This window comes from Coffea arabica, chromosome 2e (assembly GCF_036785885.1).
Source record: "Coffea arabica cultivar ET-39 chromosome 2e, Coffea Arabica ET-39 HiFi, whole genome shotgun sequence".
Taxonomy (NCBI): Eukaryota; Viridiplantae; Streptophyta; class Magnoliopsida; order Gentianales; family Rubiaceae; genus Coffea; species Coffea arabica.
In genome coordinates this window covers 16,736,478-16,753,657 of record NC_092313.1, presented here as the reverse complement: position 1 = coordinate 16,753,657, position 17,180 = coordinate 16,736,478, and the positions used below count along the sequence as shown (strand labels likewise).

At 38.0% G+C, this 17,180-nt stretch overlaps 3 protein-coding genes across 5 annotated transcripts; 1 reads left to right on the top strand and 2 right to left on the bottom strand.

The window, feature by feature from the left end:
- Positions 1–1,030: 1,030 nt before the first annotated feature.
- LOC140036764 (HVA22-like protein k) lies at positions 1,031–5,169 on the bottom strand. Of its 2 annotated transcripts, XM_072079370.1 has the most exons (8): positions 4,921–5,169; positions 4,073–4,131; positions 3,646–3,743; positions 2,986–3,037; positions 2,834–2,897; positions 2,057–2,152; positions 1,710–1,782; positions 1,031–1,468 (listed from the first exon to the last, which is right to left on the bottom strand). In XM_072079370.1, exons 1-8 carry the CDS (start codon positions 4,951–4,953, stop codon positions 1,374–1,376), a joined length of 570 nt encoding a protein of 189 aa, XP_071935471.1. In that variant the 5' UTR covers positions 4,954–5,169; the 3' UTR covers positions 1,031–1,373. The 2 variants fall into 2 exon arrangements, with proteins under 2 accessions (XP_071935471.1, XP_071935472.1); XM_072079371.1 differs by lacking the exon at positions 2,057–2,152 and having other exon boundaries at positions 4,921–5,145.
- Positions 5,170–6,309: 1,140 nt separating this feature from the next.
- On the top strand, positions 6,310–8,624 carry LOC140036763 (putative pentatricopeptide repeat-containing protein At3g18840). Its single transcript, XM_072079366.1, has one exon. It carries the CDS (start codon positions 6,441–6,443, stop codon positions 8,487–8,489), a length of 2,049 nt encoding a protein of 682 aa, XP_071935467.1. The 5' UTR covers positions 6,310–6,440; the 3' UTR covers positions 8,490–8,624.
- Positions 8,625–9,062: 438 nt separating this feature from the next.
- LOC140004150 (pseudouridine kinase-like) lies at positions 9,063–14,297 on the bottom strand. 2 transcript variants are annotated; one of them, XM_072079368.1, is made up of 9 exons: positions 14,147–14,297; positions 13,858–13,983; positions 13,277–13,379; positions 12,756–12,803; positions 11,804–11,901; positions 11,572–11,686; positions 10,912–10,994; positions 9,958–10,516; positions 9,063–9,419 (listed from the first exon to the last, which is right to left on the bottom strand). In XM_072079368.1, the coding sequence occupies exons 1-9, from the start codon at positions 14,216–14,218 to the stop codon at positions 9,361–9,363; spliced, it is 1,263 nt and encodes a 420-aa protein (XP_071935469.1). In that variant the 5' UTR covers positions 14,219–14,297; the 3' UTR covers positions 9,063–9,360. The 2 variants fall into 2 exon arrangements, with proteins under 2 accessions (XP_071935469.1, XP_071935470.1); XM_072079369.1 differs by lacking the exon at positions 14,147–14,297 and adding an exon at positions 13,697–13,786.
- Positions 14,298–17,180: the final 2,883 nt, after the last annotated feature.

Here is a 17,180-nt window from a genome sequence, read left to right as displayed (position 1 = left end):
CAAGTTTTCAAGCCATTGATCTAGACAAAAAAATATATAAAATTTTAAAAACTTGTATACAATTCATGAATCCTTAAATTCATCCAAGAGGACTTTTTGAATTAAAAAATAATTTTTTCTTCGAAAAAACCTCAAATGAGTTTGTAAACATACACATTTTGTCTTTTTTCTTTTTCTAGTTTTCAAGCCACCGATGTAAAAAAGAAAATTTTGAAATTTTTAAACAATTATAAAATTTTAAAGACTTCTCAAATTGACCGAAAGCACTGCATAATAAAGGAAAAATCCTTTTTGGCTAAGAACATTTGAATACATTCTTAAAACCATTTTTTGTATATTAAAATACCTATTGTTATATTATATCCATTAAAATTACACATTTGTACACTTCGCCTTTATTTTCAGCCTTTTATTACATGCTTTCAATTTTGGAAAAGAATTAAATTAGGATGACAAATGGTACTTTTGAAATGAAAATATCTTCTCTTTCCAAAAATAAGCTTTTAAATACTATATTTTTTGAAATGAGCTCACAGAGGCTAGCAGCACATGGAAAATTCTCTTGCTTTCTGTACAGAAAATCGTTTGCCGGCTTATGGCGACAACGGGAACTACGAAGTTCGTAACATTATGATGCTCAAAGAAACCTAATCGAAGGAGTTTGGGACAGTCGATTGTAGCTTAGACTCCGAGTCAAGTGTGCAGAAAGTTGTAAATTTTAATTGATTCAGGGGTATTTTTATAATTTCACATTTACTCGAGCCAAACGAACGGCTCATCGAGCTATCGAGCTTAAGAAATGAAGGCTCGAACTGCTCATCGAGCTATCGAGCTTAAGAAATGAAGGCTCGAGCTCGCCTCGTGTGTCTTAACGAACGGCTCGAACTCGTGTTGACCGAGCTCGAGTCGAGCTTTGACTCAAGCTACTCGCGAGCCGCTCGAGTCGTGAGCAGGCCTAGATGGGACATCAATATATTACTCCAAATCTGCACAAATAAGCGACAAGTAGTAGCTTCTCTCCCGTCAACGATTTACAAGTGCGTATCGGGCAGCGTATTTCCATAAATATATCTGACTTGCTTCCAAACGTTTGTTATCCGTAGTATATACAACATCTAAACGACCAATTTACAGACGCACCACGGAAAGACCAAATACTGCAAAGCAACTAGATATACATTTCTCTGGGGGAAGGGCGGGAAAAAAGTCAGCTCCAGAGTCCCAACTCTTCGCGAACATCATGGTTTGAACTTTGAAACGCCCTAATACTAGTGTGCCCCAGGCTATCAGGAGCTTAAAAACGCAATGGATCCGAACACAATCAACAATAGTTTTTGTGTGCTTTGAGGGAGCCGAAACATATTACTTCATCATTATTCCTCGTCTTCTGATTCTGAAGTCTCTACATGCTCTCTTGGACCTTCAACTGCACCATTGATTTGTTGCCCGGGGCGAATGATATTCCGAGCTGTTACACGCAGAAAGGCGAAACAACAATAATCAGACGGTCATAGTGATACAAGCAGAAGGTAAAACATCATGGTAAACAAACTACAGCGAACCCTTGACAGTTCATATAGATCACCACAAAATTTTCAACTTATTTGACAAACATCAATTTAACCTCATACATCCTGGTCTGGAACTCAAAATGATAAAAGAAGGTAGCAACAAACCCCAAATGGATTCATGGTCAATCACATTCATACCTGATAGTAATATCCTTGTAAGAAGTGTCTTAGCAAATTGGAATTCTGCTTGATGGGAACTGACGAATTTAGCCTGCATATTCACATAATAATCAGGCTGCGTTCATAATCCACAGAGACCAAACTCATAATAAAAGTGTCCATCTTTAGATAAGATGCAAAATTTTCTTGCTTGAGATTTTTTACCAATTTGACTACAAGCAGAACTAAAACTCTCGAAAGGAGGGAGAAGATATAATCGCCATTCTCCATGAACAATTTAGCACACAAGATTCATAAAATTTTCATATCTTTGCCAAAATCACAGTCCACAGTCAATTTATAACACCTGAAAATAGAGGTTTTACCATTTCACCATACAAGCATCCTACAATTTGATCAAGTCTAGCTTGATGCCTGACAAGGAATGGGCGCAGATGATGCACATACAATTGCCTTGCACCCTAAAACAGCAAAAGAATAAAATAAAATAAAATAAACAAGGTGCATCAGCATTTCAGAAGATCAGGAAATTTGTCTATAATATTTTTCAGACTTCACCTCCCAGCAAGCTGAAGCAAAGATTCAAATAAGCAAATATTAGCATCAAATTTTAACCCTATCACCTCAGTATTTCTTAAATCACATTCTATAAAAGACTAGCATACAACCACATTAAGTGATCAGACATAATAAACCTGAAAGTTTTTCATAACTCCCCCCACTGATAGCAAGTACCAAGATATACACCAGAGTGAAGAATCAAAAGACACAATGTACATTAGTATAAAACCTAAAGCAAACCCAAAATGGATGAAGAAAAACCAAATCACCTCACAGAACAAGCTTGTTAAATAAACCTTCTGCAAATCCAAAAGCATGCAAGGTTCTGAATTTTTTTTATTAAAAAAAAAAGCAACCTAATTTCAGTTTCTCCAGAAAGGTTACGCTATTCATGAATCCAGAGAGAAGAAAATTTTCAACTTAAACCTACCATTCTAGCACATTGCTATTATCATAAAGTGCAAAAGAAAGGGTAACAGTGAGGTACTCCCTCAGAAACTTAGAAAGGGAAAAACTAAACAGAACAGTGAAGAGAAATGGAAAAAAGGAGTTCATAAGCAAATTGGAAGGCACACGCTTACCTCAACAGAAGGAAGCTGAAGCCAAACAAGAAATGCAAACTTCATCTGATAATAGAGAGGAAACCTGTGAAAAGAGACAAAAGAAGCTATATCAGATTGCGTTAACAGGAAGCAGTAGCAGCACAATATGCAATCTAAAGAAAGAACTATACCAGTAGAGAAATTTATCTGTGAACATCTCAACAATACTAAAAGATCCATAAGCTGCAAGTATTAAGAGGTAAACCATTTTAGTTCAAACTTAGCTCAAAGGATAAGAACAGAATGAATTAATTAAACGCACTCAATTTGGCAGAAAGAAGCAAAATCTGCATATTCAATGCACTGAACTGGGCCACTTCACTTTCTCAACTATTAAATAAATTTAAAAGTCAATTGCTAGGAGGAGGAAAGCTTCCACCAAAATGGTCAACTGGTCAATAATTCTAAAAGCTCAAAAATATCACATTCACTATTATGGAGCATACAATATCATGATGCAAACGACTTCAGCTAGTCCACTAAATAAACCTAGATAATCTTAAGGCAACTGCTCTCTGATGAAGCACATAATAATCCATGATAATGTACTTGTTGTGGTCCTTGTACAACTACACATTCCCCCACCACCAATGGAGTCCTCATGCCATCACACTTCCAAAGAACCAGGTTGCAAGATAATTGTAATTCAAGGCATGGAAACACACATTTGCATACAAAAAATTTACACTTTTTTTTGTTTTTTTTGTTGGGGGGGGGGGGGGTGTTAAGATTAAACTTATACTGATATATTCCAAAAACATGTTAGCTTAAGTTTCAAGAACACCACAAACCTGCCCAGTACAATAGCCACTTCTGCTGCTCATTTTGATCCCTTGTTTCAATTGCTTTAAAAGTAGAGTAAACAGGCAAAACCATTCCAACAGAACAGCTGTGCAAGTCAAAAAGGGAAGGCAAAAGGATATAACATCCAGTCATAAACTTGTTTCACAAACAAATTGCAGTGAGCAAGTACAGTCTCATCAGAATGTTATAATATGCAAACAACTGTACTAAATATTTAGCAGACGGGAGGTAATTGTTGCAACATGAAGGAATATTGATGTTGCAAGTAAAAGTTTTTCTTGGTGATAACATTTTCTCAAACTATTACAGCCGAATATCAAAAGAACCATAATAGCATGATAGGATGGTTAAGTTTTTTGGCAGAATGCAAATCACTGAAATTACAAAACCTACCAACTCAGCTAAAAAACTCACCACGCTGTTCGGGTGACAACATTAGAACCAAGGGGACAGAGAAGTAACCGCAACCCAACCTGCATAAAATGAAGTAGTTGCTAGCACTTGGAATGCGTATTACATATGTAATTTAATAACGACAAGAAACTCGAGGGCCGCTTAGGATCAATAATGATAACATCTCTACAAAATTGAGTAACAGTTTCAAATAAAACCCACAAGCCCAGGATTTGAAAAAAAAAAAAAAAAAAAAGGAGGTGCAGAGTTGGAGATTATCCGGACCAAGCCCGGCAAATGGGGATTGACTAGCCTGATCATGAAATGAAGAGATCTAATTTGAAGTCAAGAACGAAGTTCACAAGCGGAAAGAAATTTCGAATTCAGGAGCCAATTAGTTCGAATACCACTAGATTCACCTTGTTCTGGGCTCTATCAACCTTTTTACCCTAATATTCCGAGCCATGTCTTCCTTTTTTATGCTAAGCTAAAATATTAGTATTAACTCCACATATCATCCAAATTAACCATAAATTCAACTACCTAAATAATATAATATGCGATTCCCCCCCCCCCCTCTCTCTCTCTCTAACTTTCTAAAATTCGCTAACACACAGAAAAAAAAAAGAGCAGATAATTACAGTCAGAAAGTACAAAAGAAAAGAAAATCCTACTAATAGTTTACTTTTTTTCCCCCTGTTTAAGCTTCACATTTTCTGCTAAAGAACAATAGGGAATTTTCAGGAAAACAATACGGAGCTTTCAGGATCAAAATGATAAACGGACTGCAAAGGAGGAGAAGGAAAAAACCTAATAAGTTAAAATTAGGTAAAAAGCAAGAAAAGATTTCAAGTGTTGGGAAAAATCACCTCGCCGGCCATGTTTGATCCGAACATAGCCATTAGAAGGGCCTATTTTCCAAACGATCTTACAGATACTCCTCCTTTATCACTTACTTCACTTGCTGCGGCAATTCGTAGTTTCAGTTATGAGCAGAAGATACACAGAGTCTGAGACTCCTGGAAATATACGAAATTGAAATTTCCCCAATAAAGACGGCTTGTTTGTTGCCAACGCTCGCCCCTCCTTTTCCTACCCCTTTTTCTCGCTTCTTGCCCCAGTGTTAATACAGCAGGGAAAATTAAAACGCCAACTATTGGTAATTGGATTTAACCACTTGGCCAATGGCTCAGTCGTCACGGGCAGGGGTTTAGTCCCTCTTCGGGCTGTAGATAAGGCACCTGCATCGAAAAAAAATTTAAAGGTTGTTCTAGAGCATTTTTTTGGTTTAGTTGAGTCTGTGTATTCACTAACTCCCTATCACAGCCTCCTTAGGCTTCCTCTTCCTGAGATTGGGATAAAGTATGTTATACAAATATATTATTGCTGACTAAAAAAAAAATATTGGTAATTGGACTTGGATGAAAATGCCACATGTTATAGAAAAAACACCTACTATTTATTGGTAATTGGATTTGGATGACAGCTTTTTCAAAAATATTAGTAATATGACACCAAAGATAAATTAGCAAATGCGTTTGAAATTTTTGAAAAAACATGCCTGACATTTGCTCATGAATATGAAGATATAAATAATGTAAAAATCAATTTCGCCATCACATACTTAGTGCACAATAATGAGTTTTTGTTTTATTATAAAAAATGAGTTTTTTTATGAACGATTTTCTTAAAGGATACTCAATAAACACTCTCGTTAATATACCTAAATTACATATAGTTTAACATAAAATAAATTAAATGCTCCCTATATTTAGACACTTTTTCAAATTAATTACGGATCTAACTTCACAGTTTTTCTGTATTTAAGGGAATAGAAAAATATTCAGATTGGCCATTTTTTCAAAAATAAGTTTTTCAAATACAATGCAACAATAATCTACAAATAAAAATAATTTAAAAAACATTTCATCCATATGATATATTAAATATTTCAAAAAATATTTATAGTAAAAAAATTTTATATACACTGCTACAGTAAAATTTTTTAAAAATACCTCCAAAAACAGTTAATTCAAACATAGTACTATTAGTTTAAAAAATATATAGAGTGAATATGGTAATTATAAAAAAAAAAAAATTGTTTGTTGGCATGGAATCAACCTACTAAAAATAAAGTCTGCCGTCAAGGGACCCTAGTTATGAGCCCATTATTGACCGACCCATTAAACTCATCCGCTACGCAGACAGAGTTTTGCCTTTTGAGCTATTGGTGGTCTGTCATCAGCAAAAGTATTGTCCGTAGCAAAACAGATCGGCTGCCCCCAGCCGGGATCATCATTTTTATATTGACGTAAAAGATGTGCTGCGAACTGATTAAGTCCGGCGCGGCCATGCGCGGGGGAAAGTAAGGGAACATTAAAATGCCTACATGTCGTTGGCGAGGTCACTCAAGGACGGACTTCAATTTCACGCCCAAGTTATAAAATCTGGGTTTACACCGACTGTTTTTACCAGCAACCAATTGATTCACTTGTACTCCAAAAATGGCCTTATCCGGGAAGCTTATAGGCTGTTTGATGAAATGCCTGAACGAAACGTTTATTCTTGGAATACTGTTATAAATGCTTATATAAAAGCCCAGAACTTGTCAAATGCGCAAAATCTTTTCGACGCCGTCCCGGAAAAAGATTCTGTTACATACAATTCCCTAATATCTGGCTATGCAAATAGGGATGGTTTTGAGGATCGCGCTGTCAGATTATTTCTTCAAATGCAAAATGACTGCGATGGCGTTCGAAGGGATGAGTTTACTCTGACTACAATGTTAAATTTGACGGCCAAGTTAAGCGCTTTGTCATGGGGCCAGCAACTTCATTCTTTCATGTTGAAGACAGCTAATGATTTGAGTGGGTTTGCTGTCAGCTCTCTCATTGACATGTACTCGAAATCTGGGAGCTTTCCTGATGCTTGGACGGTGTTTGAGAGAGGCAGTTCCTCGGCGGTTGACTTGGTTTCAAAGAATGCAATGGTGGCGGCTTGTTGTAGAGAAGGCAAATTGGATTTGGCACAGAATCTTTTCTGGAGTAAGCACGAGATGAATGACAATGTATCGTGGAATACGATGATTGCAGGGTTTGCCCAGAATGGGCAGGAGGAGAAGGCAATTGAAATGTTTAAATGCATGGCGGTGGAGGGATTTAGCTGGAATGAACACTCATTCGCCAGTGTTTTGAGCGCTTTTTCCAGCCTCAAGGCTTTAAAGATGGGGAAGGAAATTCACTCTTGGGTTTTAAAAAAAGGGATTGATTCGAATCCATTCATAAGTAGTGGGATTGTTGATCTTTACAGCAAGTGTGGAAATATGAACTATGCAGAATTTGTTTATTTAAAGATGAAGGTTGAGAACTCCTTCGCTGTTACATCTATGATTGTAGGATACGCAGCAGAAGGTAACATGGCAGAAGCTAGGAGGCTTTTTGATTCGTTAGCAGACAAGAATTCTGTTGTCTGGACAGCTATGATATCCGGCTATGTGAAAACCCAGCAATCAGATGATGCTTTTGAGCTTTTCAGGCAATTCATGGAAAGGGATGTAAGAGATTACGATGCTTTACTATTTATCAATCTACTTGGTGCCTGCACGACACAGGCCATTGTGGATCCTGGAAAGCAAATTCATGCGTACATAATGAAAGTTGGAATTGAAATTGATGAGAAAGTAGTCACTGCCGTGGTTGATATGTATTGTAAGTGTGGGAGCATAGGGTATGCGGAAAGAATATTTCAAAATTTGGCCTCCAGAGACCTTATCCTTCACAATGTGATGATAGCTGGATATGCTCACCACGGGTATGAATACGAAGCACTCCAGCTTTTTGAGGAGATGGTAAAGAGAGGGCTTCAACCTGATGCAGTGACTTTCGTTGCAATTCTATCTGCCTGCCGCCACAGTGGTTTAGTTGAAGTGGGTGAAAATTATTTCTCTTCCATGACTGAAGATTACTCGATACTACCAGAAAGGGACCATTATGCCTGCATGATTGACTTGTACGGAAGGGCTAATCAACTTGAAAAGGCTACAGTATTCATGGATAAAATTCCAATGGAACTAGATGCTATAATTCTGGGCACATTCATAAATGCCTGCAAAATGAATAGAAACGTGAAGCTTGCGAATGATGCGGAGGAGAAGCTACTGAAAATTGAAGGAGACAATGGGGCTCGATATGTGCAATTGGCTGGTGTATATGCCTCAGAAGGAAGATGGGACGAGATGGGGAGAATAATGAAGAAGATGAGAGGGAAAGAACTCAGGAAGCATGCTGGTTGTAGTTGGCTGCAAGTTGGTAATAGACGTCATACTTTTATCTCCAATGACAGGTCTCATTCGGAAACAGAGGCTGTGCATGCCATGTTAGACTGCTTGATTCAGGAACTCGAGGCCAGTATCCACGAGGAGGAAGAGCTCAGCCAGTAATCTATCTGAATGCCAACGTGCTGCAACGGCCGTGTACGATCTGCCCAGATGTGAGCAGGTTATAAGTGGGTAAAGAGATTCGAGGTGCCCTTCTATGGAATGTGGATCACCACTAATGCATGAGATGAATTAAACATCTATTAGCATCGCATGGGTGCTACTGGTGGAAGAAGGTTTTTGTTCTTGACCTCCGATTTTTTTTTTTTTTTTAATTATTAGGACAGCGCAACAGATGATAATATACCATCATGTTGGACTCCAAACCTCACGACATTGAATTAGCTTCGAAGCATTGAACGCTGGAGACAGATGCCGCGCGTATTCTAGACGCAGATAAAAGCAGTTGATATGCTTGGATGAGGAAGGCTGGACTAAAGTCACCAAACACGGAAGTCTGTGTTCCAGCAGACTTTCGGCTACCCCAAAATGAGGCAGCTAGAGGCCATTTTTCTGCACCCCTCTTTTAACATGTAATTGGTCCGCTAAACCCTGTGACTTAATCAGATAGGAAATTTCTGAATAAATAACCCCAGCATTGAACATTTCAACTGAGGACCGATGAGATGCATCACATGCAATCAGAAGTTTACGGATGGGATACATCCTGTTAATCAGGAGAAATTTATGAATTTGGTAATAAATACAAATGGGATACAATTGCTCAATGAGTGTATAAATACACTGAGAACACGAGAAGAGGAAAATGTACCCATTCTTGAGTTTTACAGTGTTTATAATATTGGGGTAAATAACTCGCTCCCTTCTGAACTGCATATCCTTCGACCCGCTTGAGTTCATTTTCTGTTTAATCAGTGACAGAATAAATTCTGCACCTGCAGCTATTTACACCACAACTGGATTATGATGTAACTCACAACGTTGATGGGCAGAACACAGGTCTGGCACCAAAATACGCCAATCTCGCATCATCTGGAGGAAAAATGGAAATCAGAATCAAATTCATGAAGAGAGCTTTTTCCTCACCAAAAGATTCAAGGCCAAAGATTAAAATCTAACCCCCCCAAAAAAAAAGAACAGAAAGCTACTCAAAATACTACAGACAGCAATAGATATAGGCATTCATACATGTGCAGCTGCCAGCCCAAAATCTTTTGCAAGTTTTCAACATTGATATCTTGAGGACCACAAGGAAGCAGTAACTATTAGATAGGATTCATCAACCACCAGTGCCATTCAGATACAGTATGAAAAGTTAATGTTCTGTTCAATTCTCTGCGCTATTGGACCTAGGGAAATGAAGGCTGTTTCCGGGGACAGGGAAGCGTGGCAAGATGACCAAAAAAAGAGGTTAATTCATTAGTTGGTGCTTGCCATCAACCATATCAGAAGAAAACTGACTTTGGCCATGACAAATATCATGAAGTGCCAGTCAGTTAATACAAATACAATCAAATACTCCATGTTCCCTCCAACCTCAATGAAACTGAAGAAAATTTAAGATATCTACCTGCAATATTGGTCAAACAATGCTTTGCAGGTACATTGCTATCTGCCTCAACAGCAGCTTTTGCAGACGCAATACCAACAGCCACACTTTGCATGACATCTAAACCAGCACATAATGACGCTATTGTTCCACCAACCAAACAGTCTCCAGCACCAGTAAGCCTCACAACAGATGCAGAAAGTGCTGGAAAATGTAAGGCATAGAAGCTTCCTTTGGACCTTGTAACATTCAGAATCCCATTGCGGTGGCAACTTGAATTTACAATTTCATACAATTGTCTGCTGAAAGAATGAGATTTTACATCCCTAAAGTTGAGACTGTCAAATTCGTGCTTTTCACTAGAGCACAAGAATACCCCATCTGATCCAAGAGTTACAACTATGACTTTAATACCTTTCTCTAGCAAAACCTGAATTGCAGGCCTAAGCATTTGAAACAATGATCTCACTGAAAGCTTGATATGGATATCCTCCCTCTTGATTGGGGAAAATACATCAGCTGAAGACAGAGCATTTGCCATGGCTATTAGCTCATCTTCATTAGGTGAAGCAAAACTCACCTGTGAAATTCAAACAGATATCTCTTACTGGCATGCAACTGGTGAAAATCATACAATTGATAACATAAACTTACTGCTTCTCTATTTTAAAATATAATTTAAGATTTCTCATACTAAAATCTTAAGTTTTATCTATCTCCAAGATCTATAGAATGAAGTTTAAAAACATAGGAGCCACACAAATTCTTCTTTCTAACAGAATAATCTTTTTCATGTCTGTTTTCCTTTAAGGATCAACAGCAACACAAACCAATCATATTGTGGTTTACCATGACAGGTGATTGTTTATTTAATCAAGTATAAACCGATTCAAACACCAGCATGAGATAAATTTTAGAAAAATTGCAGGCTTATCTCTAATTCAGTGACATAAGGCAGAGTATCTCAGAACTCACATACTTGGCAACTGAAGCAATTCGTTTGGATTTTGCAACCGATACAGGCTCAAACCACACTGGAGTTTTGGATTCTGCTGCCACTGTGAAAAAGTTATAAAAATTCCTACGTGAACAAGTAAAACAATGAAAATTGGGAAAAGAGGCAATTAGTGATTGCAAACTTTGCTTTTCATGAATTAAATACCTTTCAGGAGAAAAAGTAACAGAAACTACTAGCTTAACGAGTATGAAACTGAAAAGTGGAAAGTTGGATAGATCAGTAAGAGCTGCTTAGTTATCCACCATCCATCCAATGGACTTCAAATGGACACTTGAACTCCGGACTGCACAACTTGGTGCCTACTTCTAAGCATGCTTTGATAACCTGGCTTTTACTGTAACACACGTTTTGCATTTTTGTGTGCAATCTCTCTTCTTATTTAACAGAAAATGGAAAACTTAAGCTCTTCCCTTCTCCCTACCCTTGTTGGCTTCCATTCCATGTATAACTATGTTACTCTCTTTCATTTAGTGAATGCTTATTTACAAGCAAGGAAACAAGTCATGCTACCGTATAATCACCCTAAAAAGGGCAGGTTCCTCTCTCCAACCCAAATCACCACTAGCCAAACAACCACACTAGTGCATTAAAATGCAATGATGGAAACAGAGACTTACATTGACAAGCTGCTTCCAAAGTTGGAGAACTTAAGTTTGCATCAACCATCAATACTGGAGAAGAACGTATTTTCCAACTGAACTTCCAAACCCATTCAGGAGTGAGAAATTTCTCCTGTTTTGACATATCTAACAAACTTCTAAAGAGTAGGCTTATTTTTTCTTTGAAAGAAAGAGTCGACATTTTTTTTAACCATGAAATTTAGCTATTTTAATTTTTTACAGAACTCACAATTGCATCCACACTAGCAACAGCAGCAGCCAACTCTCCTTTACCATCAAAGATGTTGCACACAACAGCTGTCTCAATATCTTGATGCCTTTGGATGCCTAAAAATCAGTTGCGAAAGTCAGATTCACAGGACAGGACCATCTTTCTAACTATTAAGTTCTTATTAACCCACATACAAGAAAAGAATAAGCACAATCACAAGTATGAAATCTACATCTGAAAGCATGGACAAAAAATAGATTATTTCTACTTGTTGCAAAGTTAAAATGCCCTCCCGTTACTATTAATAAGGGCTTCCAGCTATGGCATGACTAGTGAATGAATCACCAATACGTTCAACAAAACATAAAAGCAGTCAAAGGCAGCATCTTATATGGACACATGTAATTGATCTAAGTAGCAAGATTCACCCAATTTTCCAAACCAATCTTTCTTTCAAAAGTTTAATTAGTCCTTATAAGTAATAAACATTCCAACTTCCTATTGAAAATGGCAGGCAGATTCAGAAATATTATAGAGGCAAAGCAGCCAAAAGGAACATGCTGTTGTATCCAAGACAAATAGGTCAAACTACTTCATGGTTGAAGTGCTCTCTGAGAGGCAAAAAAAAAAAAATGTATAAATTCAAAGGAGCTTTCCCACACACATCATAAACGGGTTTAGCTTTGGTCGTTTCTTCAGTATCAGTGCCAAAATAGGAACAAGAAGGAGGATGGAAATGGCACTCTTAGAAGAGTATGGAATTTTCCCTCTCGTATTTGTTGGAGAAAAAGGAGCAGATGAATGCCAATGTTCTTCAGGGTGAAATAATGGGACTAGAAGTAAAGGTTTAACTTCTCACTGGTGGTGGGATCAGTTTCTCTATCTAAATCCCTCCAGATATTGTTCTATCAGAAGCAGAGATAACCATTGCAAAAGAAATATTATAGATCAGAAGCATAAAGGACCCTACCTTCTGTGGATAATTCAGCTGATTTCCATTGTTCCAACAGCAAATTTCCTATTAACAAGAGCAAAACTTTTGTCATTTGCAACGGAAGAAGAATGAATCCCGGCTAATTGTTAACTCCACTATAATTAGGAAATGCATTTCCTCTCATGCATTAAAGAATGACATATTCCAGTAAATTCATAGTGCAAAAAGGCATATCTCAAGTAGACCCGGAGGTAGACACAGAGATTAGTGCCAATACCGAACAGAAGAATAAAATTTGCATAGAGAAACAATTGAATCAAATGCACAACTTGATTGATGAGTTTGTCATTGTAGACATGCTCGTCATGCTGTCTCATGTTTAAGTGTCTAGACTTTAAAAATCCAGGAACTGAGCAGCACTATAACTTTTAGTCAGAGAAGAACAACAAATTATGCACGAAACTGCATTGATGCAATTCTGACAGTGATTGACAAGAGGTGGATCACAAAGAGAGGTAATGCGAATTCCAATAAGGAATACCACCCAGGACTTATACCTGCCATGTCAAGTCCAACAGCACTTATCATATAGGGCTTTGTTCCAAGCTTGGACATGCACTCAGCAACATTCCTTGCTACACCACCTAATGCATAAAGGACCTGGATGACGAATATCAGATATTGTAAAGTCGTAAATATGGGAGAATTGTCAATAACAGGAGAACTCTGGTCCAACTCGGTATCATCGGGGAAAATATAGGTGAATGCTGAAAAAGCGGCTATAAAAGATGAAGAGATATGACAATGACGCAAAACCACATTAGACAATATTTGATTGCGTTTCAGAAGTTGAAAACTACCCCAAAAAAAAAAACTCAAAAACCTAACTTGGCTGTTGTAGAGCACGATACCACTTCAGAACTCAACAAACAGACATTCCAATAAACTTAATGTCATCTTTACAAGTATTGATATACCAGCAGTGAAGACAATAACATGCTACTCCTCCAATCAGTGAAGACAATAACATCGCCAGCAGCCTCTCAAACGGAATTTGAAGAAGAGAACTACAATCACAAAACTAAAATAAAAAAACACAGGTAAATTTGGATAGAAATAGAAAGGACATTATTCATACCTTTCCGGGGGTAGTAGTCCTGGGTTTGGCAGGTACAGAAGGGGTGGCATTTATGTCCAACACCATACCACCTATCACTACTGCCTCTCCCTCCCCATCCTTCACCTCCCCCTTTGCAGCCAAATCCTGGAAGAATTATTATATTGTAATACGAACGCGCAAGACAAAGCCAAGACTGGCAGCAGTCGTGGTTCAAGATTTTGCTTACTTCCATCAAACAACAAAGTCATCCGATTTCATGTTCTCATGAAAAAGAGAGGAAAAAAAAAAGAATATCAAGAAAGCTTACTGATTTAAGAAGACCCCGCCGAGTAGGTTCTGATTGCTGATGAGAAATACGCTGAAAATTGTTACCCTCCATTTACGATTTCTCCACTACTACTGATGCAGCCTCGCGGCAATATTGACTGAGAGTGACTCGGCTTAGAGCCTTGGACCCATCGAGAAAACAGAAGTATACGTGGCAGATGTGTTGGGCCCAATTGACTCCAGATGATAGTACCTGGGCTTTAAACGCTGTCGGTCGCAGGCTTGCTTCATATGACTCAAACAGTGACTCGACTTGGAGCATTAAGAAAACGAACCATCCGTGGCAGATCTATTGGGCCCAAATTACTCCAGAAGTTAATATCTGGGCTTTAAAAGCCGTCATCTGCAACTTTCAGCACATGAAGGTCGGGTTTTTTTCCGGGCCTCCCAAAAAAAAAAGAAAAAAAGAGAGAAATACTTAGAGAGAAGTACAGGGTTTTTTTTTGGGGGGGGGGGTACGCATTTCTCTAGGGTACTAATTATAATTATGCATTTATTTTTTTTCTTTATTTTTCACCGTTTGGTTGTGGAGTATCATTCCCTTGTTCCATGGTAGCTGGATTTGTCTAAACTCGCGATTCTAATGTCCAAGCCCAAAGGGTTGCATAAATGATATTTCCATAGCTCGTAATTTAATGCCAGAGCAATTTTGTTGTGGAATGACAAAATGTATCTTCCAATTGTCAAAAGAAGATTTCTCTAATTCATGCCAGCAAAGGGGAAACTTATTTTTAAAAGAATATTGCTCAACGTAGTTGCGTGCATCAAGTACTTGTGCCGAGGTCGTGGGCATCATAATTTTTCCCCGAGGCAACAAATAGTCTAGTGCATAAAAGCCACTTGGGAGACATCAAGACTATTGAGCAGTGACTACTCCGGACGTGAGCTCATAGCATGAAATAGAATTGGACTTTTTAATAACCAGGTACTTGACTATGGCAAACCATGAATGAAAACATGGATTGGGGCGCACTTAACGTGTTCGGGTTGGGTTGGGGCACCGGGCCCGGACCGCAGGGGATTAATCGGGCCCCGTAAGAATTGACCCGGACACTCCTGTGTCGACAAAAAAAAAAAAAAGAAAAGAAAACATGGATCGATTTAACAATCACGTAGTCCCTTTTAGTATAATTAACATCTAGCAAGTTGTGTTTAAAAAAATTCGTGATCTACTTTAGGGTCATTGTTAATCTTCATATAAAATCATAAGACACATTGAAATAATGAAAGAGGGCTTATTTACGTTGTAATCGCGGATTATTATTTGATTTCAAAGATCCCTCTGTCTCTCTTCCGAAAGTTTGCTCACTCTCCTCCTCAAACTTACCTGTGCGCGTGTTGTCAATTCGCCCGACAAAGAATTGGGATTTAGTTTCATATTTAGGGTATGTAAATCTCATACTTAACTTTAGTAGTGTTGTTCTGGAGAAAGCAAGGTTTAGTTGGAAATGTAATATCCTATTTGGTAGTTGGTAATATGTCATGGAAACAAGTTTGATTGATATTTGGTTGGAAATAAAATATTCATGAAACTAAATACATTTAGAATCTTACCATGAGAATTAACAAAAATGGAATGACCACATTCATTCATTCAATGTTATGGCCAGTGTTTAGTAGTAAGGCTAGGTTCATTTGCTTGCCTGACCAATATGGCTAGACAATATTAGACCTACGGTGCTCCAGTCCACTGGGACAAGGTCCAAAATTGTTAAGCTGGCGACTGAATGGAGAAGAATTAGAAAAAGCCGTATGGTCTTCTGTCCCACTCCTAAGTACTAATCCAAACGATTCTGTGGTCTAGTCTACGCCCAAAGTAGTTGCCACTTGGCACTATTGAGGAGTCGTCTTTGACTCTCAGGGTGCCCTAATTCTACTTCAGATATGCATCCAGGCTTTTACCCAGAAAAAAAAAAGGATGAAAAAGAACAAATGCATTTGAGACGGACATTTTGTTAGAAAATAACTAAACCAAGCATTACTATTTATTAGTTAGTCCAGATGCCATTATGTGATTGGTTAATTTTATTGTACAGTGAATTGTGTTCACGAGTTTCATCCCCAATTACTAGTCTTATTAGTAATCAATCAGTAGCGCTTCGGACTGTCAGTGGACGTATTAGTAGAAGGTAGTCGCATAGGGCATCAATGAGCTCGGGTGTCGTCCATGTTTCAGGGTAGTTTCATCAATAGAGAATTAAATTCCTTTGTCTCTTATCAATTTTTTGTGCTTATTTCTGTGGATTCATGTTTGATTATCAATTTGGGTCCATCACATTTGATAGGGAACGTATTTTATAGTTACATAGGTAATTTATAGATGTCTTTTTAACCAGGAATTTTTGTTGTAATCCCAAAGTTATTTGAGCAAAAGCCCAGACAAAACAGATGAGAAAACCAGGATACGGGACTGTTTAAGTAACTTCAGAAAACCGAAAGAAGAGCTCTACATTTGTGATGTCCGCAGGCCATTTGGTCATTTATTGCCCAGATCAAGAGAACCCAATAAATATCTTGTGTTGTTTGTGTAGGATTCAAAGCTCAGCTAGTAATTAATGACTAGGTTCGCCCCGCCGCGGCCCGGGGGTGCTGTGGTGGTGTTTATGAGTGGAGTTTTCTACGGCAGAAAACAGAAAGCACATTATTAAGTCGCAAAAATTGGTTGTTTTTCCGGTTTCCTTTTGCTTTTGTAAACATGGTTCAAAGACTCGGTCGAGACTGAGATGACTCGACCGAATAGTCACCGGAACGGAGCTTTCTGTTTCGATACCAGGACAACATGACTCCGAAATAATCGATCGTCGAGACGTCTTCGAGATAGATAAAAACGGCCGAATCGTCTCGAATCACTGTGAGTCAAGTTGAATTTTTATTATTTTTATTATTTATGTTTATTATTTTTTTAATAATTTTTAAAATATTAAATGTTTCAAAAATTTGCGTCTCGTCGAGATCGTGACCAATATGTTGAAACCGATGTGAAATAGTTCGAGCCACGATCGCGTCTTTGAACC

Excerpts from the sequence above, each read along its gene's own strand:
- LOC140036764 (XM_072079370.1), bottom strand. The coding sequence starts at position 4,953 with ATGGCTATGTTCGGATCAAACATGGCCGGCGAG. Across the intron at positions 4,132-4,920 it reads GATCAAACATGGCCGGCGAG|GTTGGGTTGCGGTTACTTCT; the intron begins GTGATTTTTCCC and ends CATTTTATGCAG. Across the intron at positions 3,038-3,645 it reads GTGGCTATTGTACTGGGCAG|CTTATGGATCTTTTAGTATT; the intron begins GTTTGTGGTGTT and ends TAATACTTGCAG.
- LOC140004150 (XM_072079368.1), bottom strand. The coding sequence starts at position 14,218 with ATGGAGGGTAACAATTTTCAGCGTATTTCTCATCAGCAATCAGAACCT. Across the intron at positions 13,380-13,857 it reads GGACTACTACCCCCGGAAAG|GTCCTTTATGCATTAGGTGG; the intron begins GTATGAATAATG and ends TTCGTCATCCAG. Across the intron at positions 9,420-9,957 it reads TTGTTTGACCAATATTGCAG|ATGATGCGAGATTGGCGTAT; the intron begins GTAGATATCTTA and ends TTTTTCCTCCAG.
- LOC140036763 (XM_072079366.1), top strand. The coding sequence starts at position 6,441 with ATGTCGTTGGCGAGGTCACTCAAGGACGGACTTCAATTTCACGCCCAA.